Source organism: Colletes gigas, unplaced genomic scaffold (genome assembly GCF_013123115.1).
Source record: "Colletes gigas isolate AHSC1104 unplaced genomic scaffold, ASM1312311v1 Colletes_gigas_Sc00034, whole genome shotgun sequence".
Taxonomy (NCBI): Eukaryota; Metazoa; Arthropoda; class Insecta; order Hymenoptera; family Colletidae; genus Colletes; species Colletes gigas.
The window spans coordinates 1554538-1579163 of NW_025106663.1; the positions used below are offsets into that span (position 1 = coordinate 1554538).

General features: G+C 42.0%; 1 protein-coding gene across 4 annotated transcripts; it reads left to right on the top strand.

Annotated features, from left to right (window-relative positions):
* LOC122402248 (cordon-bleu protein-like 1) lies at positions 1-24561 on the top strand. 4 transcript variants are annotated; one of them, XM_043404873.1, is made up of 13 exons: positions 1-218; positions 14681-14818; positions 15387-15531; positions 15655-15741; positions 15838-15967; positions 16826-17190; positions 17261-17543; positions 18419-18775; positions 20252-20842; positions 20966-22470; positions 22618-22715; positions 22934-23687; positions 23799-24561. In XM_043404873.1, exons 2-13 carry the CDS (start codon positions 14700-14702, stop codon positions 23814-23816), a joined length of 4452 nt encoding a protein of 1483 aa, XP_043260808.1. In that variant the 5' UTR covers positions 1-218; positions 14681-14699; the 3' UTR covers positions 23817-24561. The 4 variants fall into 4 exon arrangements, with proteins under 4 accessions (XP_043260808.1, XP_043260810.1, XP_043260809.1 ...); XM_043404875.1 differs by having other exon boundaries at positions 17261-17498; XM_043404874.1 differs by having other exon boundaries at positions 15841-15967.
* Positions 24562-24626: the final 65 nt, after the last annotated feature.

The window sequence follows — 24626 nt, forward strand, 5'->3', positions numbered from 1 at the left end:
CTTCGGGAGTGAAGTTTCGTTGTAAAGTGTTTGTCACGTGGGCTTCATCGACGTAACTAACCAAAAAGATTTCAATTCCATTCGATCGTGATCGCGAAAATAATGTATTCCTCTAACTAAAATAACCGAAACTGTTGGTGGAAGGGAAGTGTCAGTTGTTGTGAGGGGGAAACTATAGCAGAGAACTTCGATGATCGGAATGACGACTTAATCGCGAGGTGAGTCGATCACGTTTTCCCGATCTTTTAAAAATTATGATAAATTCCCTGAAAAGACTATTTTAGCTTTCAATAACTTTAACAACGTCGAAGATATCAATAATAATGTTAGCGTGTTGATTTGCTGTTTTATACGTAAAAAAAATGGAAAAGAAAATTTAGATTAATGCAGTATTAACCTTGTTTTGAAAAGGTGAAAAGAAGTCTAATTGCAATCTTTTTCCTCGTACATTTGGCGTTGGTCGGCTCTAGTTTCCGTGATTTTTACCCGCAAGAGTTTAATTAGCCGGTTTAAATTGATATTATAGAATGTATTCTGTAGTTTTCATGGAATCGCGTAGGTTTCGGTTTGTTTTTTGTCCGCCACGCGAAAAGATTAAATTTATCGTTGGGTTTATCCGTTATACAAACATAAAAGATGCCGATCGTCGCAACGAAGCGATGTGTACCGAATAGCCACGCTGCCCAGACGCGTATTTAGTGTAACAGTATACATTGTGTCGATCTTTATAAGGAGAAATCTTGCAACTATTAAAATAATGATCTTATCGACATATTTCAAGTCCATTCGAATCAGTTAAAATGCATCGACAAGTTCACCTATATAGATAAAGAATCTACACTACGTTGATAACGAATTCGTTCATAAAAAATTCGTTCATAGACCAAACACGTAAATATTTATTATATTTTTCACTTTCGACAAAAACTTCCGCCTTAAATTAGGTAACATTTAATGTTTTGAAGATTATAATAAACGAGTGCAAAATTGTGCAAAATTTTCACGGTTGCAACGTTGCACAATTTTACAACTTTTCGTTATCGCGGTTCAGGTAAATCTGGAAAACAATTTATTTCGTGATAAAGTTTCGTTTATCTTTTATTCAACCTTGCAAGTAGAAACGTTTCAGAAAACTCAGGAATTAATAAAATATTATCGAAACTTAACCTCTTCACGTCCCTGAAGAGGTTAAGTTTCCTTCGTACTTGAAATCTACAAACTTTAATATTAATATTAATTAGTAATTATTTAATTAAAATTCTGAACACACAAAATGCTTAACAATTTTCTGTACTTATTTTCTTAGAACCTCTATCCAACGTTTACACGAACATGATGCCCTTGGAATCTCTTCTTCAAACAATAAACACTAATCCCTAGCCTTATCTCGAAGATAAGTGTACTAAGAACTATAGCCTTCGATTGTTATATTGTCGAACAAGATAACAAAATTCGATACCTTAAAAATAATTTTCCAAGCTTAAACTAAATTTTAAACGGTACAAGTGGATACGTTAATCCATGGCGAAACTATTTTATCAACTCTTCGACTGAAAGCTGATTTATTTCTTGTCTTTCGATCGAAGTTGATAAGTTTTGTTGGAATTCGAGTCGTTATTTGGGATTTCCCTTTCGGTATTTCTGATTTGCGACGCCATAGGCGTCGCGAATCAATCTTCGGACGCTCGTTGCGTAAAACGGGCAGAAAAAAATGCGTTTCGTAACGCCGAGTACCGTTCGGTAAAATGAAAACGGTACTCTAAATAATAAACAGGTCGTGGGACTTCTAGGAGGATTTAATTTACGCGAATTGAGGTCGTTACCTCGATGATTTAATTAAAGTAATCGATGGGAAGCCCGAATAAATCTGGAATGGAAATTAATTCCGAGATACTTTTTATTTATTTAATTTATAGCGCGTGGCGACTCACTTCGATCGTGTTAGCGTCTGTAGGGACCATTTTCGATCGAAAATTGTTTACATTTTGACGCGTGACCTTTGCGGAACACAATTCTCGAGGTTTGTGTATTTCATGGATATATTTACATCGTTTTCTTGGAACGTTCGTGTGGAATCCAACCATAACACACAAAACACATTCGCGCGCGTCACGCTCGTGTTGTATTACGTATGAGAATGATTTTTATGAGAATATCAATTATGAAACATCACTGTTGATGGAATAGGGGGAAATTTACAGTATTTTAACACGTTTACTAGTATGGTGGTCACCGGTGACCGTCACGGCGTGAACGAAAACTTCTCTTGACGGTCACCGGTGACCGTCAGTGCCAAAAATGTTACAAATTTTACTATAAACAAAAAGTAGTGTTACAACATCACTCTTGTTAAAATTAGGTAAAATTTGCAGTATTTTAACGCGTTTATTAGTATGGTGGTCACCGGTGACCGTCACGGCGTGAACGAGAAGTTCTATGACGGTCACCGGTGACCGCCACAGTACTAAAAACGCTGTGAATTTTGCTACAAACAAAAAGTAGCGTTACGACCATAACCGCGGACTGTGTAATAGAATTTTCGAGCCCGGTGAGTGGCGAAAAAACGGTGCATCGAGGAAGCTAGGAAACGGGCAACCATAACTGCACTTAGCGCAGGCGGCCGTAGACCGAGACGAAATGCACGTTATAGTTGGAAAACGATATATTATGCGGCCATATATATACAATATGCACGTATATATACCAGTCAGTGAAACTTTTACCCCGGAATTCCTCGTTTTGCGAATAATTTTTGTGTCTTCGTTGAATAATTTATCACTCTGATTAATTATCAGCCTGGCAAAAAGGAAAGCCGATGTTGCAAAATTTTTTCGAAACGTTTCCTCGAAGTATTCGGCGGCTTTCTAATTTGTTCCTCCGTAATTTCGTAAAACTGAAACTAGATCAATATTATTTTAATTAGAATATTATACGGGGTGTTCAGTCCTGGGAAAAATTTTAATGGCGGATTCTAGAGCCCAAAATAAGACGAAAATCAAGAATAGCAATTTTTTAATTGAGGCTCCGTTAAAAAGTTATTAACAGTTGCGCCTGAAGATAGGCAACCTGCGCACAATTCAGGCGCAGGTGTTAATAACTTCTTAACGAAGGCTCAAACGAAAAATTGATATTCTTGATTTTCGTCTTATTTTGGCCTCTAAAATCCCCCACTAAAAGTGAAACTTATGAAATCGTTAAAAATAACAATAATCGAAAGACTTGTCTGTAATTATGTAATTCGTGTTACTTGGATTTCTCGAGAAATGCACGATTACGTGGTTTGAGAAGAGTTGTGTGCATTCGATTCTTCTGTATTTCGTCAAGGTCGTGGATTGGTTGTTCCGCGAGTGCATTTCGCATGCAACGAGACGCACAAGATGCACAAGATGCACCGTTACTCGCCCTGCAATGCAGATTCGGCGATAGGTAAATGCAATTCGGTGTACGCTCTTTCCTAACATTCGTTTCAGAATAGTTCCATGTCTTTCTACAAATAATTACAATATTTTTGATACAACAGCTTATATAAATTTAAATAATTAACTGTTACGAATTCTCAGACTTTGCAATGGAATACAAAAAAAATTGTGTAAATGTCGAGTCATCTTATGGTTTTTAATACGGTCGTAAATTTTAATGCAAATAGAAGACACATAAATCTCAGTATTATCTCGTATTTGGCTTTCTTATCAGTCCATACAGACTCCCCCTGTTGCAGTTTTAAAATAGTCACGGTAAGAAGCGCAATCAGTCGCTGACAAGGCACAAAATTAGATAAAATTATATTACCCATTCGTCCGTTCGCAAGTGATTTATTCACCGACGTTTAGTTTTCCCAGGTTCAGAGATGCTTTGTAATATTCCAGGCAAAAAAAAAAAAATTATTCGCTGGGACGTTCGCCAGCGCTATAGGCGCGGTAGAATAAAATTTCAAGTCGCCAGGCAACGAGGAAAGTATGCTCCCCGGGACGAGAAAAAACGCCAGGACGACTGGGACCAGTTTTTCCAACGCGGATCGCCTGGCGAGCGATTCTCGCGAAACCGCTTCTTGCATCGGCGAAGTTCGACCGAAAGTCCACCAACGGGGGAACGTTAATCGCCATTCTGGTCGCGATTACTTTCGATCAGGCCCAAAACTTTCGAAGAAAACTGGCGAAGCCCGCCACGGGGACGTATTTCCATTCAGAATTGTAATTTTGTCAACAAACTTTCGTTATTTTTCCTTCCCTGTTGAAATAAAGAAAATCTTTTAATGAATATTACTAGAATAGGTGCCATTTTCAATTAATTCATTCATAGGATTGTCGTATCTCCATTTTATTGAGAATGTCTTTCGTAGGTTATGTATAAAACTGGCAAAGTTCGTCATGAGGACGTATTTCAGTTCAGAATTGTAATTTTGTCAACAAACTTTCGTTATTTTTCCTTCCCTGTTGAAATAAAGAAAATCTTTTAATGAATATTACTAGAATAGGTGCCATTTTCACTAAATTATTCCTAGGATTATCATACCTCTATTCAATTAAAAACTTTTTCCACAAACACGGTTACGTTTGTAGGTTATGTATACATTTAAAGTGAGAGAACTATTGGGACATTTTAGAAGATCCTTAACCTATATACAAATTGTACTCCACGCTACAAATTATGTAGGTTATGTTACGTACATTATAAAGAAGAAGATCCTTAACCCCTAATATATGTATACATAACCTACATAATTTGTAGTACAATTTGTATATAGGTTAAGGATCACCTAAACCGTCCCACTAGCGATCTCGCTTAAAATAATTTGGCAGAACTAATCGGGAATATCGTTTTCAATTACACGCGATACGCGAGATCGCGTGAGAAAAGATGGTCGCCACGGGGAGGAACGACCGGTTGAATATTTAACAAAGTAGTCTCCCCGAGTGGCGAATCGCGTGCAGATGTCGATCCCCCGAGCAGCTTGCGTCGAATTATCGATCGAGTCACGTACAGGGTGATCCCGAAAACACGACCAGTACTTTTATTTTCCCCAAAGCAATTATATCCACGTGTTTCTTCTCGGGCTAAAAAAAGGTACGTGCAACAGCGAGATTCGAGATTCGAGATTCGAGATTCGCGGTGGCAATAAAAATTGACGAGCAAGAACTTGAAAGGTGTCTCCCCGTTGGACCTTTCAACTTCTTCTCTTCTGAACTTTCTTTCAACTTTTTCGCCTTTCGTTTCGCGTCCCCGACGTCTTATTCTCTGCCATCTGCGGACTGTGTCGTTTCTCTTTGGCTGGATATGGCGACCCGTAGTTTCTTTTCCCTCCGCTTTCCCCTGCGTGCGTTAAACGTGACCCTGACCCGACGCTGGGTATAGTTGCACGTTGCGATTAATACGCCACACGGTGGGGTTCGTATCCCCTGAAATATTAGCTCCGGTAGTTAAGTACGTTCCAAGATATCGATAAAGAAATGTGTACTCAAAGGCCGCGCCGCCTAAAAATAGCGACAAGGGTGTCCTGTTCCCTCGCGGTAATACGACGTCTACGCCAGTGAAAACGTTGTGTGCGTTCCGCAGATATCATCCTCGGCTGCGAAAGTGACACAACAGAAACGAGAACGCCTCGCGAACCGGCGATAAAGTAATCTCTTTTGAGTTGTATCATTTCTGCAGCAAAGGTGTGTTCGTTTTTCTCAAACGTTCCTGGGGAAAAAGAGAAAGTCGCCCAAGAACATTCGAGATGACTGCAGCTGTCTTTCGTCAATCCCTGACCTGGCTCCACTTAACTCTGCACTTGTTGCCAGACTGCAATAAAAAAAATTTTTCATCCTTTGGTAAACTCGATTCTTTTAATAGAATAATTTGCTAAATATTATGTACCACGTCTACGTTAATGTATTCTCGAAAACGGGTATTGGTTTTTAGAAAAGGACACACACGAGCCGCCAGAGAAAGTAACTAAACAGTAGTGATAGTACCTGCGACACGCGCGACGCATTCTTTTTGCGATTCAAAAGAGACGTCGACCCGCTTCCACCGTGATCCACACACACGGCCTCCACGGTTTACTTACCTTTGCTCTCTCGGATCGATAAGATCGTACGCGAGTGGAAAGGTCCTTGAATGTGAACAACTTGTGGGACGAGGCAGGTGACAACGACCTTGCCTCTGCGACACATCCTCGTGACACGCTTTTTCGCCATCTTCGTCTCAATTTCACCTTAAAACCATAGGTCACGTGAACACTATATTTTTCTTAATTCTCAAAGAACATAGATCAACCTTGAAGTGACCTTAAATATTTTTCCATTCGATTCTGAGCTTTGCTATTACATAATGTGAATATTAAAATTACTGGAGTATATCTAGATTAGGTATACTCAAGGTCATCGAAGGTCACGCTGTTATATCCGTTCTCCAGCAAACAGTGCGTGCAAACCTACACTCGATCAGTCCTCCATCGACTACGTCACGTTGTACGGTTACTTCAACGCGTTCGTCGTTAAATAAATTATAGTTCATTCAGAAACCACTGCATGAAACATGGCCGCGTCCAACATAACTTCTTATTTGCCTCGGTCGTTAAACCTACGTCGATAATTACAGCATTCCGATTTAGTTCCAGTAGCCTGGAGCTCCGAGGTACCATGATATCGGTAACTTCAACTTTTATCTCAAATCGAAGACGAAGTTTAATTATAAACATACTTTATACAGGATGTTCAGTCAACCGTGGGAAAAAGTTTAATGGGGAATTCTAGGGACAAAATAAGACTAAAATCAAGAATAGTAATTTTTGATTTGAGGTTTTGTTAAAAAGTTATTAATACTTGCGCCTGTAGATAGGCAACCTGCGCACAATTCAGGCGCAAGTGTTAATAACTTGTTAACGAAGCCTCAAACGAAAAATTGGTATTCTTGATTATCGTCTTATTTTGGCTTCTAGAATCCCCCACAGTAATGCCCACTTAAGTGACCGCGACCGGTCATTTAAGTGGGCACTACTGTGGAAGATTCTAGAGGCCAAAATAAGACGAAAATCAAGAATAGTAATTTTTTAATTGAGGCTTCGTTAAAAAGTTATTAACGTTTAAAGTTAAAGTGTGCAGCGCGCACGGTTCCCGTTTCACATGCGCAACTATAAACGTTAATAACTTTTTAACGAAGCCTCAAACGAAAAATTACTGTTCTTGATTTTCGTCTTATTTTGGCCCCTAGAATCCCCCATCAAAATTTTTCCCACGGTTGATTAACAACGTTTTGTTTTGGTTACGAATAACAATAGTAATAATAATAATAGTAGCAAGGATGACTAATTTCTATATTGCAAAATTGATAGCAATAGCGTGAAAAGCTACTCTGTCGGGGCGATTGAACTTATGTTTGCACTTGGTGGACACGTAACACGTCAGAATAACGAACGCCTGAGACGTAACCATAGTCCCACACACACACACATCGCCAGACGAAACACGATGCTGTCAGGTGAGCCGTGTGTCCATGGCGTGACCTTATACACTCCACGAACAACACTCTTCCGCGAAGAAAGCTCCTCGAGTCGAGATCCCGTACACAGGATCTAACGGGTGCCCGGCAAAGAAAAGGGAATTTTTCTAACCTGCAAGAACAAATTTGATTCACGATCGAGTTCACGCAACGAACAATCTGCTTATTTCAATCAAAAATAGCATTGTTCTGATACAAATTATATTTATGATTTGTACTGTGAATTTTAGAACTCACCCGGAACGTCAAATAACGAATAAAAACTAAAGAAATTTACGAGCCGGTATTGTCTCATTTTTAACGACTGTTCGATCCATTGTTGAACAAAGAATGCTGGCGATAAAGGCAGAAGGAACGTGACGCAATAAAAATGCCTCGGTATTACAATAGTATTCGCGTTTCGTGAAGAAACACGCGTTAGAAAATGACGGTTGGCGCGTCAGCTGGAATGAATTATGCTAGTCTGCGACCCTGATCGTGTGCAAATGATACGATAAATCAGTTTGCGTCACCGGAACGGAATATTGTCCTTAAAGGATGCGATGACACTCGTTCCTCGACCTTCGAGTCTATTACAAAACAAATATGGCGGATTAACGTTCCGAAAGGCGTTCGAAAATTGCTGCGAGGTTACCTTTTGTTATTCTAGATGGCGCCCATCTGGCCCATTTGCTCGCGTAGGGCTGGGTCTGTAATCGCCGCGCCGTTAATTTCACGGCTGTTGCAATTTCGAAGGTCTGTCCTCGTATTCGCACGTAAATTCGTTTTATTCTCGTCGCCTGTTGTATGCGCGACCAGCATGCTAACCGCAGTCTCCGATGTCCGGCGCGATAAGCACGTGTCGGTACTAAAACGGTCCCACAATCGAATTTTCGATTGATCTAACGAACAATCGCGGAATATCGAACAGTGTTCGGTGTCGACCTTCGGAGGCTGCCAGTGACGACATCCTCGGAAAGAAAAGAAGATGGCGTCGGCATTGCAAGGCTGTTTGTGTTGCAATCCTTCTGACGCAATCGGGCTCGAGTCGCGACACTGAAACTCACCAACCTTGCCCAGAATTTATTTCGCGTCTCCAAGTTTCACGGCGGTCACCAAAATAGTAAACACATCTGATCGGTAAAACATTTTATAAACACTAATTTAGTAATTTTATTATCTTCAAAGATTGTTGCAAAATCTTCTCATTTACTCGCATAAAATTCGAGTCACAATAGGATCTAAAATTGATTCTCACAACGTTCAATCCATCTTCCATCTTTTTTTACCTCTAGCAACGCCACCAACCGTAAGTGGCCACAGCTGGCGTCATAGCATCTGGTGGATTCACGGTACATATTCCCTATTCTCTTTTCCTTTTACCAACGTTCTCAACGCGTACCAAAGTACTTCGAATATTCGAGATAAAGTTCAGTGTTCCAGGCTTAAATATCGAGAATCGAATTTTTCGAGCAAGTCATAAATTATTTAGTTTTTAAACGTCGTGTCTTCGCGCCTTCCGTGTCCGTGATTTCCCTGCGCATGCCCGAACCGACGAGGAAAGTTGTTTTCAGTCTCTTTCTCGCCATTCGGCCGGTCGCGTGAATTCTAATCGGTTTTTACGTAATATCGACGAGGAATGCCTCGCTGCGCTTCTCCTTGCACGAATGGCGATCCCTGGACACGCAGAAACTCGAAAATCTATTATCCCGACCATAGATTCGCTGTTCTAACGAAGAGAAATTCGATCGTGGATTCACAGTCTCTTTCCAGAAAGATCGTTACGGACTAATGTGTTTGAACGAATTTAACTATCGTAGAATTTCCAATAAAGAGCGATGCTTTCTCGAAAGCAACCATAGAGACACTTATCTGCTTCAGGCATCGGAAGAACAATTATGGTATGAGCTAAACGAGCAAGACTTCACACCAGGTTTATTACTTCGTTTCAGATAACAATCTGCGAGCGATTATCTGCATATAGCTACGTTTCTCGATCGGAGATGCGATTGGTGTAACTGGAATGGCGAAAAACTTGTCGGACCAGCTTTCCAATCGGACCATCCGACTAGTAATTAACAAATTTTGACCGTCCATTAGGGGAACGGTTCGATTTATTCGCGATCGAAAGTTTGATTTAGAGGTTAGGTATGGCGAATAATTGAAACAATTGCAATAGATGGTATTCTGATTCAATATTATTTATTTCGTATGTTTTACAGTTTCGTTGTTGAGAACCGCTAAAAAATTGGTGCGAAGTTTCCATGCAGAGTGTTGCATTTCCCGATGCACCGACAGCGAACGAATGCACACACGTATGATTATGCAAGATGCCGTTGCAACGACTCCTTTCCCCTTCTCATAATTTCAGCTCTTCCTGATTCTGTTATAACGTTAGAATTATGCAAACATTCCATCGCAACGACGTGTAACGTTGCTCGACCTATTGGGCAGTAAACAATCCTTTTATTTCATAATATTTCTTTTTGCGAGCATACTTCGTATAAATATTCCATAATTCCAGCATCGAATAAGTCGTTTCCGATCCCGTAGGAATGATTGAAAATTTTGTTGACGAGTGTCCATTGTAAACAATTTTGGGAGATGATCGAGGGAACTCGAGGGAAGCCACCCGTTAGATAAAGCCTCGATGAGTCCTGGAGCATATGCGAGTCGAGATCGAGCTCAGGAGGGCAACGCCCGAAGTGGCCTTGCTCGCGACCTCCTCGGAGAGAGCTTCTGCAGCGACTGATCTTCTCGTCTACTCGCACGCGCATTCGACGCGCGCAGGATGCGTGCCTCCGTTGCGCACTCGAGGAAGAGAGGCCGCGAGACGATAAAAAAAAGCAAAAGGACCAACAGGTTACAGAGAACCGGGCAAGAAGAACGACAAATAACCGGGGGCCAATTAACCAGCTCATTTCCAAAACGTCCTGCGCCCGATTTGTTCGTTATTTTGACCATTGGATCCTGGAATAACGTAGTCACAGCGTGCTCGATGTTCCAATTATTTAATGGCGGACACTAAAGACACAGATTGAACGAGAGTGGACGCTATGACGTGCAGAAATGGATTTCTGGTACATTATTATGCGCAATGCCGTGTATTTAATTTTCAATGCCGTCACCTTTATACACTTTGAATAATAGTCTACTAGGTAATTGCTACTGTTAAAAATGCATGAGATCTACGCCTACTTGCTGTCACAGATACCTGGTTATGTCATAACTGGATTATTACCAATCTTTTAGCTCCCTTTTTCGGGAAAGCAAATGTTGGGAGGGGCGCTCAGATTTTCTTAAATGGAAAGTGATATTAATTTTTTTGTTATCGACCGAATAACGTTTAACCATTTTTTTTCTTTTCTATTTTACATCGTTAAATTTTCACGAGCACGGATTGTCTTTTATAGTCCGCGACAACGCAGATTCCAGACCATTTGAAATTCAAATGATGCAAACGTATAGGAAATTATCATTGAGCAACCGATTGAGTATCGCAATTATAATTTGAAGGTCGTCGCGTAGTAGGAATAACGATCTCGAGATTAATAATACCGTATGTTAATCGCACGCCCGGAGGCCATTGTTTATTGTGATTGCTGTGTGTTTACAAGCTTACAGGTGTGTTTTTAGTTGGAACACACTTGTGCATTTGCTTAAAACACACTTGTGCCTTGTATGTAACGCGATCTTGGTATGTTAATTAGCATGTTCGTCATAATTTTGCAATTAATAGACGCGTACCATATTTAGTTTAAGCTTGACGATTATGCATTTTTTTCAACTCGATTTTTTTTTAATCTACTAAATCTATTGAATGTTAAATTTGAAAGAAATTTGAAATAAATAACAGGCCATCCAATGATACTAAAGTTGAAATAGTAACATGTGTATAATTGGTAATATTTAAATCAGGTGGGAAAATAATATCCATAATTGCAGTAATTAGTTCACATAAATGCACATGATTCACGAGGAATTATATTCAAATTTGTTACGTCAGTTATTGTTGCACGTTCTCTTGATAATTACAATTTTTATTGTACTTTGTAATTAATTACTGTGTAACATATTATTGGAATGTGAATTATTATAAAACAACTGTATTTCTAATGGCGAGAAAAAGTCTCACGAAGTGGCAAGAATAATCTAATGGCGTTATTAACCTAAACGCCGTTATTCGACGAAATTATTCCGCGAAGATTATTATTTATAATTTTATACTTTTACGTATAAAAATTTTCAAAATTTGATGTAAAGAAGTTTGATTAAATTGTATTATGGGAGATTCTGGAGGCCAAAATAAGACGAAAATCAAGAATACTAATTTGTTGATGGAGGCTTTATTAAAAAGTTATTAACATTTAAAGTTTTGCCCGTACTGAATTTTTTTCTCGAAAATGCGTAGGATTTCGAGGGTATGTCTATTCACCAAAAATGCTTGTAATTGACCCCTGTAACTGAATATAATTTTTTTAGAACGATTTGAAATTTTCTAATTTCGTCCAAAACTTTCAGTACCTTTTGGAATTTTTTTCTCGAAAGTGGGTAGGATTTCGAAGTTATGTGTATTCACCAAAAATACTTATAATTGATCCCTGTTGCTAAATATAATTTTTTTAGAACGAGTTGACAAATTTTTTTTTTGTCGAAAAATTTAGGCTTCTACTCGAATTTTTTTCTCGAAAACGCGTAGGATTTCGAGGGTACGTCTATTGACCAAAACTGATTATAATTGCACCCATTAACCAAAAATAATTTTTTTAGAACGATTCGAAATTTTTTAATAACTTGTTACCAAAGCCTCGATCAACAAATTGATATTCTTGATTTTCGTCTTATTTTGGCCACTAGAATCTCTCATTAAAATTGTTCCCAGGGAAAATATCATCAGACTTTGATAATTGTACGATAGGTGTGGCGTTTGTAGTATCGTGGAAAAATAGAAACTACAATAGTAGGTTTGTAAGCCAAGAAAATGAGTCATAAATGATAACAGACGCGTAGCAGTTGTGCACATTGAGCAACAAAAGATAATAATTGCCAAGTTCACCATTTGCAATACTATCTGACCAATTAGCTCAGAGAATAATTAACAACGTACTGCGTAGGAAGAATATTTTCTCCTTAATTTTCCTACCACATAATTTCAAGGTACAACTCTTTTCTTTAATTCCCAAACAATATTTTAATATATTTTAATGTTACTTAAAAATCGTTTTAGGTAGAAAATACAGGGTGTTCAGACAACCGTGGGAAAAATTTTAATGGGGGATTCTGGAGCCCAAAATAAGACAAAAATCAAGAATACCAATTTCCAAAATAAGGCTCCGTTAAAGAGTTAATAACGTTTATAGTTGCGCTTGTAAGACGGGAACCGTGCGCGCTGCACACTTCAACTTTAAACGTTAATAACTTTTTAACGAAGCCTCAATTAAAAAATTACTATTCTTCATTTTCGTCTTATTTTGGCCCCCAGAATCCCCCATTAAAATTTCCCCCAGGGTTGAACACCCTCTACACTAAAATTCCCAGCCAGTACGTTGCTGCAATCTCCACGAAATCAAGCAAGCAAATCAAAACGAAAGCAAGCAAGAGTTTTACGACGCGCCCGACGTTGGTTTCCGCCACATTCCAGAATTCGCCGGATAATTTGCGGGAAAGTAACGATTACGAGGAGAAAGAAGTAAAAAAAAGAACACGTTGCTGCCCGTGTTGGAAAAGGCTTCTGAGAAGATTGTTCGGCACGGACGGTTTTGCAATCGATGCGCCGATCGATAGCGCAGCACAATGCAGTCGAATCTCGATTTCTCGTCGTCGAGGAAATCGTTAACTCGTCCAGTGAAAGGATTCTGCCCGCGGGCGTATCGAAATCGATGTGTTCCGGGGGCAGAGAAAATCGCCACGCAAAATCCGATTTTCGAGAATTTTTTATTTATCGAGGATAAAATATAATTGTAAATAGTGAGTAAGATCGTTTACTCGCGGATCTTGCGGATGAAACTTGATAAAATCGGTAGCGTGGAGCCACGTAATTGGCGCATATCCTTGAAAATTACATAAGGATCGTATGAGGATACAAAATGGCGGGAGGGGGAGGGACTCGTTCCATAGCTCGGGGCCCTGGCCTTCCTAAATTCCAACAGAGCATCCCGTTAGTTCTCCACCTGTCCGATCGACTCGATCGAGGAAAAATTGACCACTTTCCAGTCTGTTTACCGCGCTGTTCGATGAGGATTATGAATGGGGCGAGCACGCCAAGCTTCACCATCGAATGATTTATGAAATACTTATAAGCGCCTCTTGTAAAGAAATTTTAATTATCTATGGAAATACGTGACATCAGGGAATTTATTTTTGTAGAAAACTGCTGTTATGGAATCGATACGATGCGAAAGAAAAATGTTTAGATCTTCATTGAGGAGGAATATGGAGCATGTGTACGTGCACGTGACTCCAGAGCGTCCCTAGAGCGGGAGCCATTCGTGATACGGCGGCGACTTGCCCAATCGGATTCCATGGTTGCACGTTTTCCACCACGAGAAAGAAATGTGGTAATGGGCAATGCGTGCACGGGGGATTAATTACGTTGTTGCGACAGGAAACGCGAAGAACGACAAACTGTTTACCAAAAAAAGAGTTTCTCCGGCGAGCCAAAAGCAAGAATTCTAATTTAATTATTTTAAAATTAACAGAAGATTCTAGAGGCCAAAATAAGACGAAAATCAAGAATAATAATTTGTTGATTGAGTCCTTCGTTAAAGAGTTATTAACACTTGCGCCTTTGGGTAGGCAACCTGCGCACAACTGGATGCGCCTGGCAGTGGTTCTCACTCTGCACGAAGAACTCTACTTACCGACCGAGTGAGAACCTCTAGAACACTCTGTATAATGCAAAATAATAGACAGTTCTCTATTAGAATAATAAAGACAAATTGCAATTGAAATCAATTAATAAATCAGCTCTCGAATCGTGTAATTATCGTTAACAAAGCGTAATTAAGAGTGGCTCACGACGTGCCTCGTTGGATAATTATTGGCCACCTTTTAGGTTATGTAACCCGTACGTGTGATGAACTATTGTTCGCGAAAAATGCGCGGAGAAAGTTATGCCTGCTTTGAATATAATAAGAACTCCCATAAGTTGTATCACTCGAGAAAAATTTGGAATTTTATTGTAAAGGAAGATTTATTTTTGTTTGTTTTGCATGTTCAGAGAGGAGAGGCCATCTAGAATGGTTCTGACCGTGACTGAGGACACACCAGCAGACATGCTGGCCGGAAGTATGGAGCTTCTGGTCCAGTTACCTCGGGAACACCACCATCAGACGCAGAGAGTCACGGTGCAAAGAAGGTGAGGCTATTTTAAAAAATTTTAACCAAAAAAGAGTACAATCAAACTTTGAAAATGAAGTTAAAATTTTAAAATGGTCTTTGGACATTACGACATATAAACAGAAGCGTTCCCGTTGCGGATATTCGGTCGATTTACTTTCTAAGAATGTTAAAAATGCCTCGAGAAGGAGAAATTCAGCCATCGGGGCGCCGTTTTTCTATGGATGACGCTTTCCAGAAATTCGGGTCGCGGCGTAGGAAATTGTAGCAGCTGGTTGCCATAATCTGTGTCTCCGAGAGAAACGATAGTCGTTCTCGATGCAAGAATCATGGCTAACGATCCGTTTACTGGCGCGAGAAACCGTCCCAACGGAAGTTTCTATTCGTCTCGTTGCAGTCGCAGAGAAACTTCCAATTTGAGGAACGACGCCATCTTTGGGCCACTCGGGGGACCATCGATCTCAATTAATTTCGAACAGAAATTCAATTTGGGAACCTTCTGCACTCCTGTACTAATTATTAATAAACATATAATGCTAAAATAAATATAGAATTGCATAAAAAATGAATGTTTTTTTTTCCCCCAGCACACCGATGATGGACCTCCTGGTGCAGATAGTCACTGCTCATAAACTGTCAGCCTCGAGTTACACCTTGCAAGCGATTGGAGAGCGTGGAATGGTCCTACCTCATCAACCCAACACACCCATTGGCGCATTAGATGCTCTACAGGTACACTGTCGAAAGCTTTAACCCCCAATCACCATGCTTTAGATCATTCACAGTGTGAGGTGGTCCCAAAACTTATTTCTAAAGGTCTTGCCTTCTGTTTATAGCGATTAATCTCTATTCCAGGTGAAGCTGCTACCAAAACAGGGGACTTTCATCCCCCAAAAGACGAAACAGGCCAACCAACCGTTCGAGACCACTTTCAGGTTGCAGGTAAACAAACATTTTAACACAAAAGTCCCAGTAAAATCGTTGTCGAGACCTTGGGTACCAAATCAGTTTGCGATTACGACGATTGTGCAACTGCTGCAGGTGCATCTGCCCAGGAATCAGCTGTACGTGTCCAGAGTCAGCCCAAAGATGAACCTAGGCGAGATTCTGGACGAAGTCTGCCGCGAGAAGAATTTGGACAGGAATAAATACGAGTTGCGTCATCCAGGTGGGTTTTGTACGTTTTGTAACGTGTTAAAAATTCTGGATTCTTGTTCCTAGACACGAGAAACGAGTGTGGCAACTAACAAGCTTGATTCGACTTCCAGTTATACTGCAAAAGTGGTCCTAAAAAGTTCATAAAATTTCTCACCGCTCCCCGACCATTTTATTAATCCTTAGGACGTTAACATTTAATTATTGTTAATTTGCATACTGTGGTTTGCACGCGGTCGCCAGGCGTCCATATCAATTTTCATAAATACCTTTCCGGCGCGACGCGTATCGAATTCGCGAAGGCGTCTGGGACTGCTTTGACTGGGTTTGCGCCGACAATATGGCTTCCGAAGCCATTCGCGTCACGCGTATAAATATATAGATATATATGTGTGCGCATAACTTGCTGCTCTGATCTAATTTTCCTGGGAATTCTGCATTTCTCTCTATCGCGGGAATGAAAGTCTTCTTTTTAATCCTCAACCTGCGGCACGATACACAATTATACACTCTGGGGGCCAAAAAGACGAGATTTCTCATATTTTGTTGGGAATGGAACTGAATATTGCCATAAAATTCATTCTCAACGGATATATAATAGTGTGTGCACAAATTGTGTTTATTTTTCTCCCTAATCTGGTTTCAAACCCCCTTACCCACGGTCGATAAGTAAGAGAACGACAATACCACCATAATCCTCACCACACCAGCGCCATCTACAATAAATGTACCAATCTATGGGATAATAGCGCCATCTAGACTCGGTTAACCAGTAACTAGCTGTTACCAACATCTTTTATGCTTTGGGGAAGTCCCTAAAACCTAAATTAGACTACTTTCAAGCTTTTTAATGAAATTTTTTCCCCTCCAGCGAATTTGGAAGAGACGTTGGACCTGTCTCTGTCCCTGCAGGACTACCACCTCCAGGAAGTGACACTTTACGCGAAACAGGGGCGAACTCTAGGCGCTGCCCTAAGCACGCAGGACATTATGGCTTTGCAGAGGCAGGAGGAGCGACGGAGGCAGCAGGCGAAGCAGGGTGTCTTTGGATTCGTGTTCAAGAAGTCCAAAGAGGGCTCTTTGAGCACTGACAGCCTAGGTGGGCGGAGTGCGTCGCCCGCGAGGAGCGACGAGACTGGGAGGAGCACCAGCCCACTGTACCCACCCACACGACCGCAGAGGAAGCGGAGACCAGCGCCCAAACCGCCTGTCCAGACCCAGCCGGAAGTCAGCAACGTTAGTACACCGGGTACAAGCAGATCTCATAAGAGATTTGATGACTATGTCTTTGGGTGATTCCTTTCAGAGTTCTGAAGAGAATGCTGGAGATTCTGGAAAGGAGAAGGTGGTGATCAGCCACAGTCGCAACAGCAGCGACAGTTCTGGCTATCACGAGGCTTCTGTTCTGAGTGATAATCCTGATTCCGCTGGGAGGCTTCCGGAGACGTTGCCCAGGAGGAACAGGGTGCCTCCTGAGTCTCCCAGGAAGCTGGCTCATACGTCACAGTCCAGCAAGAGCCTTGGCAACCTGGCCACCGTTTCTGGTACGCTTTCACGTGGAATTAGCAGCACCTCGTTGAGCTCTACAGGTAGAATCCTCGCTTCTCTATTGCAAACGTCCTCTGATCCACTACTCTACTTAAAATTAGACCTCCTGTTCGAGGATTATCAGTAACACGGTCACAGGTTGTTAAGAGACACGTAGATATCCCAATTATTACCTGCTCGTGCTGTGTTTGTGTAAAATTGCAGATAACTAAACAGAACCACGTCAAAACAAGTATATATTTAATTGTTTTGTAGGTTTATTTTCGTGGAAATTCAAATTAAAAAAGAAGTACAAGTACAAGTTTTGAACGAAATCGTTCTTGGGAGAAGGCGAATTAAAGATGGCGTTCGAACGAGAAATACTCTAGGAACGTCCATAAAATAACATTTCTGTGTCACCTTGAGAATACTAACCAGTATTTATATTATATTGTAAAAATGGTACACATGAATAAACAAATAAACAAACACGAAAAACATTAATAATTATCACACACCTAATACCTTCGGACACCAGACAACACCTAAATTGCCACATGCTAACCACGTTATTATAGTTGTGTAAAGTAACTGGACTCTGATAGCTCTGAGTTGCCAGCACCCCATCTTCGAGCTTCCACCCCTTTTCTAAATGAGTGGGGGTTGTTCTGGCCCTTGCACGTAGTTTGCACTACTATACTAGCCTGGCCCCGCCCAAGTAGGGGCACCGCAATCACAACATGGCGGTTCGGTCCCTGGAAAGCCTAATCCACCATTGGAGACCCGCCAGAATGCTAGTCTACCTTTTCCCAAGGGTAAAATTCTTCGAATTTAGGCTTGACCTTAAGATTATTCCTCTCAGATAATGCTACATGCCTCCCCACCTCGATTGAAACCAATTTTTGTATCAGAATACACAGAATTCATGTTGTTGCAGGTCTCCGTAAGAAAAGGGCGGCGCCACCTCCCCCGATAACAAGACCCCTGTCCTCAGCTATGTCTACGCAAGCGTTGGAACGCATCGTGGACTCTGAGGAGTCCTTGACCTCCGACATGGACCCTTCCAAGCCTCCATCGGACATTGGAGTGCCGTCCAAAGCAAACTCGGACATTGGAATGACCACCGTGGCCCCGAACCTGTTACCAACTGCCTCGAACATTGACCAAAAGGTCCCCAAATCCGATCTGGACCCTTATCGAAGATCCGGATCCATAAATATTAAGTTACCGACCGTCGGAACGGGGGATCCCGTAGAAGACACCCTCGTAGACGCTAGAGCACCCAGAAAACGAGGTAAGCTAGTGCGTAGTCGCGGTAGCATGGAGGATAGCATGCCGTCTTATAGTTTCGTGTCGAGGAACAGTTTCGAGCAGCTGCTCGAGGCGGAGGAAGGAACGAACGCCGTGAAATGTCGCCGTAGTCTCTTTGATTCGGAGAAAATTAAGCTACAGTCGAGGATAGAGGTGTGCTACAGGTCGAAGAGTAGCTCCCTGGACTCCGACGAGGGCAGTTTCAAGAGCTCTTCCAGGCTGCAGGGCTCCCAGAGCTTAGCTCGCGGGAGTGCTGAAGCTTTGGAGGCTAGGGAACGCTTGAGAGCGTCCATCTCTCGGGGCAGTTGCGACCTATCTAACAAGAAGTTCTTCCAGTCAAAGGGTAGCCTCCTACACTCTGATCGTGACAGTTTTAAGGCTTCTTCTAGGCTTCAGAAGTCCCAGAGCTTCGTGTGCGCGAATGATAGCTCCTCAGGGGCGTTCATTTCTCAGCGCTATCGCAAGCTGTGTAGCCAGAAGTCCTTCAAGGAACGGAATAGCTTGTTGGAGTCCAAGTACAGTAATCCCAAGGCCTCTTCCAGGTTACAGGAGCCCCAGAGAAATCGTGATTCATCATCCAGTCAGGAGTCCTTCAAGGAAATGAGTAGGCTGTTCAAAATGCAGACTCTGGTTAACTTGGACGACATAGGGACGGATCTAGAGAGCAGGCTCCACGTGGATGACGATAGCTGTCGACCCAAGGCTCTCAGACACAGTCTGAGCGTTCAAAATGGACGCAGGCTCCGGGAAACGAAGATCGTCAGCAGCTTCGAGAAGCAAAGTTCGCTACGGCGGAGTTTCCAAGTTAATTCCTCGGAAGGTCAGCCAAAATTAGGGGAGTTGAGCGTCACGAAGTGCTACAACGACTCGATTTTGTCCAATCTCGATGGCTTCGATGGTCGAAGATCTAATCTCATCGCTCCACCTCTGAGCAACTTGCAGATTTTTGCAATTTCCAAGAAACCATTGGATATTGCAGTGACAAACGTGGATCCCTTGCCTAGCAAGGTTGATAGACTGCCTCCTTTCCCTATTGTTCATCAGGGTGATTACGGATTGGACCTGAAGAAGAAGCTGAGCATCCTGGAGCCCCCGCCTCACGGCTTGGTGAGCAGAGAGGAGTCCACGCAGAATTGGAACAGGTTTCTGAACCAGTTGAACTCTATACTGGAGAGCAGATCTGGAGAATTCGTTTAGTTGGATTTGTTCAGTCAATTTTTATGGTAGATATGTATGGTATTGATGTTTCCATTCCTTCCTCTACTTCGAGAACACAGCAGTTTTTTTAGCGCTATAGTAGATGGAGCTTTTCCAGGGGGGATTTTAAAGTTTACTTGAAGAGTAGAGATCTTTAGTACCGCGTCCCTGATCCTGTCAGCTTTATCAAACACATACACTAAATGCACTCATGCTTTCTCCGCTTGTTGGTTACGGTTGTTTCTTTTTCTCCTCCGCACAGTTGGCCAACCAATGCCGGTAGCTAAATGTAGAAAAGCTTTGGCCAGGCCTGTGGCGCCCCGACGCCATCTGGCGGCGTCTAGTAGCGTCCCGGACACCTCCAGTAAATTAGACTCCTCGCCAAGCTCTCCTCGACGTCCCGACGCCGGAATTCTCGACGAAAAAGGAGCAAAAACAAAGAGAAGTGACTGTTTCGAGGACACGGTGGTGGATTCCGATGCGAACAAAATGGCGGCGGAAGCTAGAAGAGTCCAGAAGAATTCCAATTCGAAAATTGACGCTGTGGTGATCTCTACGATACCAAAATGCGAGCATTTGCAATCATTGACGAACGAACAGCCGCCATTGCAGTTGGGGGAAGGCAAAATGGCGCGGGATACGAAGATGGAGGGTGGAGAGAACGACCATAAGAGGGTTAGGATTCCCCGAACTGCGTCGAAGTCAAACGATTTTGAAACGAACACTTTGGAGAGACAGAAGCGCCATCTGACGTCCTCCGAGGACATTACGTTTGCTTTGAATATCAACGTGGCGTCGAATTTTGGGGACCAACGTGAGGGCGTGGGTGGAGGAGATCGAAATCGAGGATCAGGTGCATGTTGCTTGTAATTGGGGTTTGAATGAAACTTAATTTTTGTGGATTTTTGAATTTGAGTAAAATTTACCCTCATCTTGAATTTCTCAAGTAATTACGATAATTAAGTTTATTTTTTAGATGCAAATCTCTTAGAAACGGACATGCTGCTGCAGAAGGTGTCAGCCACCCTGTCTCACGCTCTGCCACACCCAGTCTCGAACACTGTACCTGTCGATGGAGTCTGCCCTGAAGAAACAAACCTAGAAGCATCGACCATTTCCAAAGAAAAGGATTCCTTTGACTCGAAGAGTCCCACGAACGAAGATTCGAAGCAAAACGACTATGTAGTGATGACCAGCACTCCAAATTTGACTGTAAATTCCCAGGACACGTCGGACTACGTGTCAGCTGGCGATGAGGACCTGGTGGAGTGGGAGTACCAGCTTCCAGCACCGCCCACTGCCTTCAGAGACGCTTCCCCTGTCTTCGACAGTTCCCAAACCCTCGTTTCGTCGACCCAGTCTTATGGGAATCCCACTACTGAGGCAGAGAAGCCTGAAACTTCAGCTAAAAGGAGGGGCCCTAGGAGTACTTTGACAGAAGAAGAACTTCTGAAAGAGGAATCTAAAGAAAAAGTGGAAGAACATGAGAGATTGGAGACACTACAACGTGTCAAGAGTGAAGATAAACCTGACACTTCGGATACACTAGAAAGGGACCCTAGAAACTCGTTTGAAACAGTGGAAGGCCTCCTGGAAGAGAAGTCCGAAGAGAAGATGAAGAATCCTGAAAAATTGGAGGATAACTCGAGGCTGGAAGCGCCCCAAGCTTTCAAAAATCCCAGAACCGAGAAGAAACCTAACATTTCAGTTAAAAGGGACCTTAGGAACTCCTTGGTAGCGTCAGAAGAGGGTCTCTTGGAAGAGAAGTTTAGGGAAAAGCTTAAGAAACGTGAAAGATTGGATGGTGATTCGAGGTTGGAAGTCTCCCAGACCTTCAGAAATCCCAATACTCGTGAAGACCTGTTGGAGAATGAATCCAGGGAGAAAATAGAGCAAAATGAAAGACTGGATCGTCAGTTAAGGTTGGAAGCGTCCCAGTGTCTCAGAAGTCCCAACATTTCAGATGAAAAGGACCCTAAAACTCCACCGAAGACGCCAGAGAACCTGTTGCAGGAGGAGTTGAAGAAAGAAATGGAGAAACGTGAGAGATTGGGTGACAATTCGAGGAAGGAGCCAAACTTTGACTCGTCGACGCCCAGGGTTGCTCCCACGGACAACACTCTGTCGAATTTCACTATTACCACCTACACAGGCCAGCAGGATCGATTCCTAGAGTCCAAGATGGAGGATTCTAGCGACTACCAGGAGAAGAAGAGTCAGGAGCCGAAACCAAAGACCAAAGAGCTGTTAAATAGGTCCAGCAATGTTCAGAGGTCCAAGAGCCACGTGCCTGTGTGGGACAAGTCCAAATTCCAAGGGAATGGCGCTGACTTTAGGGGTCTGGTGGACATGAACAACCCGGGGACGAGGTCTAATGGTTTGAACGTCACCAGGAACAATGAGAAGTTCTCACAGTGGAGAGACAACAGCTTGAAGCGACAGGGAGAACCCACCAAAGAGAAACAGCTGCAATCTTTGCAGGTGAATGGCTTTTGGAACACAGTTTGATGGAAGTTAAGGGTTTCCAAGATTACATTTTTTAGTTTGGGTATTGTTGGTAGGATGTATTTGTATTTAAGAGATAGAATTAATTTAGAAAACAACTAACGCCACGTTTGAACGTTTTAGGTACTGAAAACCATTTTGCCGCAGTTGAAAAATGCTCAACAGGCGGAGGAAAATGTGCCCAAAGAATCCGACGATACAGTATTATCAGAGAAAACAAGGTAAGTGTCCTTGAGGTGGTCAATTATAGTTTCTACAACGTACAATATTCCTCAAAACGCATTAGAGTATATTTGGGATGATGTTCAGTTTGAGTAAATTGGAAAAAAATGTGAAAAAGGTCTCTGCTCTTCAAGTAAAATTTTTATCCCTAGCACTAGGGGAATAGAACATTATTTAATTAATTTTTGTATTTCATAACACATAACTTTCTCGTCAGATCAAAGATGGCCGCCACAGATTCTAACGGCGACCTTTTCAGAGGACCGATCGACGAAAAGAGCGATTCCAAACGATCGTCAGAGCCGATATCGAAGCACTATACTTACGCAGGCCCGCCCGCGATCATTCTAGGCAGCTGGTCAGAGCGTCAGCCCGCAAACGTGCAAATAAAAATGGACACGGACTATAAATTAGGCTCGAACGAGATTGCTCCGACCATAACTAGCTCAAGAACCGAGTTGAACCACGAAGACAGTCGCAATCGGCGTGGAAACACCGAAAAGAACAACGGATTCCATGGGAAGAGTGGGTCCAAAGACCTGGCCAAGAAGCTCATAGCTCACACGACGCCATTGGGCTTCAAAAAGCCGCATAATGACGACGACAGGCCAATGGTGACTGCAGTCGAGCTGAAGAAGAGTTTCGCGGATGATAAGCAGGACGACAACGTGATAGACACGTCCCCGATGAATTTTAAGCAGCTTTCTAGGGTCTTCGGGCAGGAAGTTTGCCTTCGATCGAAACCTAAGCGATTGGAGGCAAATTCGAGGAAAGAAAATGAACCTTCGAAGGGTTTCAACGCGTTCACAGAGTCGAGGAACGGTGACCAGAGATCTGGGTTGCCCACGATGCCTGTGATCACTGGAGTGACCCTGAAGAGCGCTAGATCGAAGTCTGCGGTGGTCCAGGACTCGAGGGACGCGTTGTTAGAGTCTATACGCAACTTTGGGGGCCGAGAAAATCTGAAGAATGTAAATATTTCCGTTTTAAGTGTAAATGAACTCTGAGGAAACATGAGAGAGAGAATAGATTGTTTAAATAGGTTATTAGATGTATTTTTTAATGAGAATTTATGATTGCAGGCCATGGAAAGATGCTGAACGACCTGGGGGCCTACAAAGTGTTGCGAAAAACGGATATTTTAGAGTATTCAGGGACTTTTACTTCCACGGCATCCGGAAGGAAAATGGCGACCTGTCGTGTGGCCCTAGAGGCAACAAATTAGCGATGGGTGGGGATTTATTTATGTATCTTTTGCTCTATCCTGTTTTAGACGCGATTCCAAGCGTTTATTGTAAAGTCGAGCATAATTTAGGTTGTAAAGGGATAATTGTCTGGAATGACTCAATATGGCCGATGGGCAGCTACAGGATCAAGTCATTCTCGTGTAAATATCGCGTGTAAAAAGTCAATTTTCCCGCCAATCGTGTCCAAATAGTCATCGAGTTTGCTCATTGCGCCACGCAGATTTTAACCGTTAAGTTTTCCCTCCATTTTGTTCTCCGACCGTCGGGTTTCAAGCAAGAACGTAGCCAGAGAATGGCGAAAATTCTAGATTAAATTCCAATCAACGATCGTGTATAATATTTAAAAAACAATGGATGTAAAATTAAATTCTCACAATTTGCAATTAACCAAAAAAATGGCTACGCTCTTGTTTTCGAGTCTCTAATCCTTACAATTAGCGTTAAGTATCTATCAGTGGGACCAAAGGTGATATCTTCTACTTTCTTAAGCATAACTATGGATTACTATGTTTCTTTCTTTTTTTTTTTTTCTCCGAGAAACAATGTCTGTTATTGTTAGAATCGAAGAAACTGCGATGAAGTTTCAAAAGAAATGGGGAAAAAAATATATTGTGTTGATGTTTTTGGAGAGGATTATTATTATTCTATGATACTCTTTCTTTT

Excerpts from the sequence above, each read along its gene's own strand:
- LOC122402248 (XM_043404873.1), top strand. The coding sequence starts at position 14,700 with ATGGTTCTGACCGTGACTGAGGACACACCAGCAGACATGCTGGCCGGA. Across the intron at positions 15,968-16,825 it reads ATACGAGTTGCGTCATCCAG|CGAATTTGGAAGAGACGTTG; the intron begins GTGGGTTTTGTA and ends TTTCCCCTCCAG. Across the intron at positions 22,471-22,617 it reads AACAGCTGCAATCTTTGCAG|GTACTGAAAACCATTTTGCC; the intron begins GTGAATGGCTTT and ends TGAACGTTTTAG.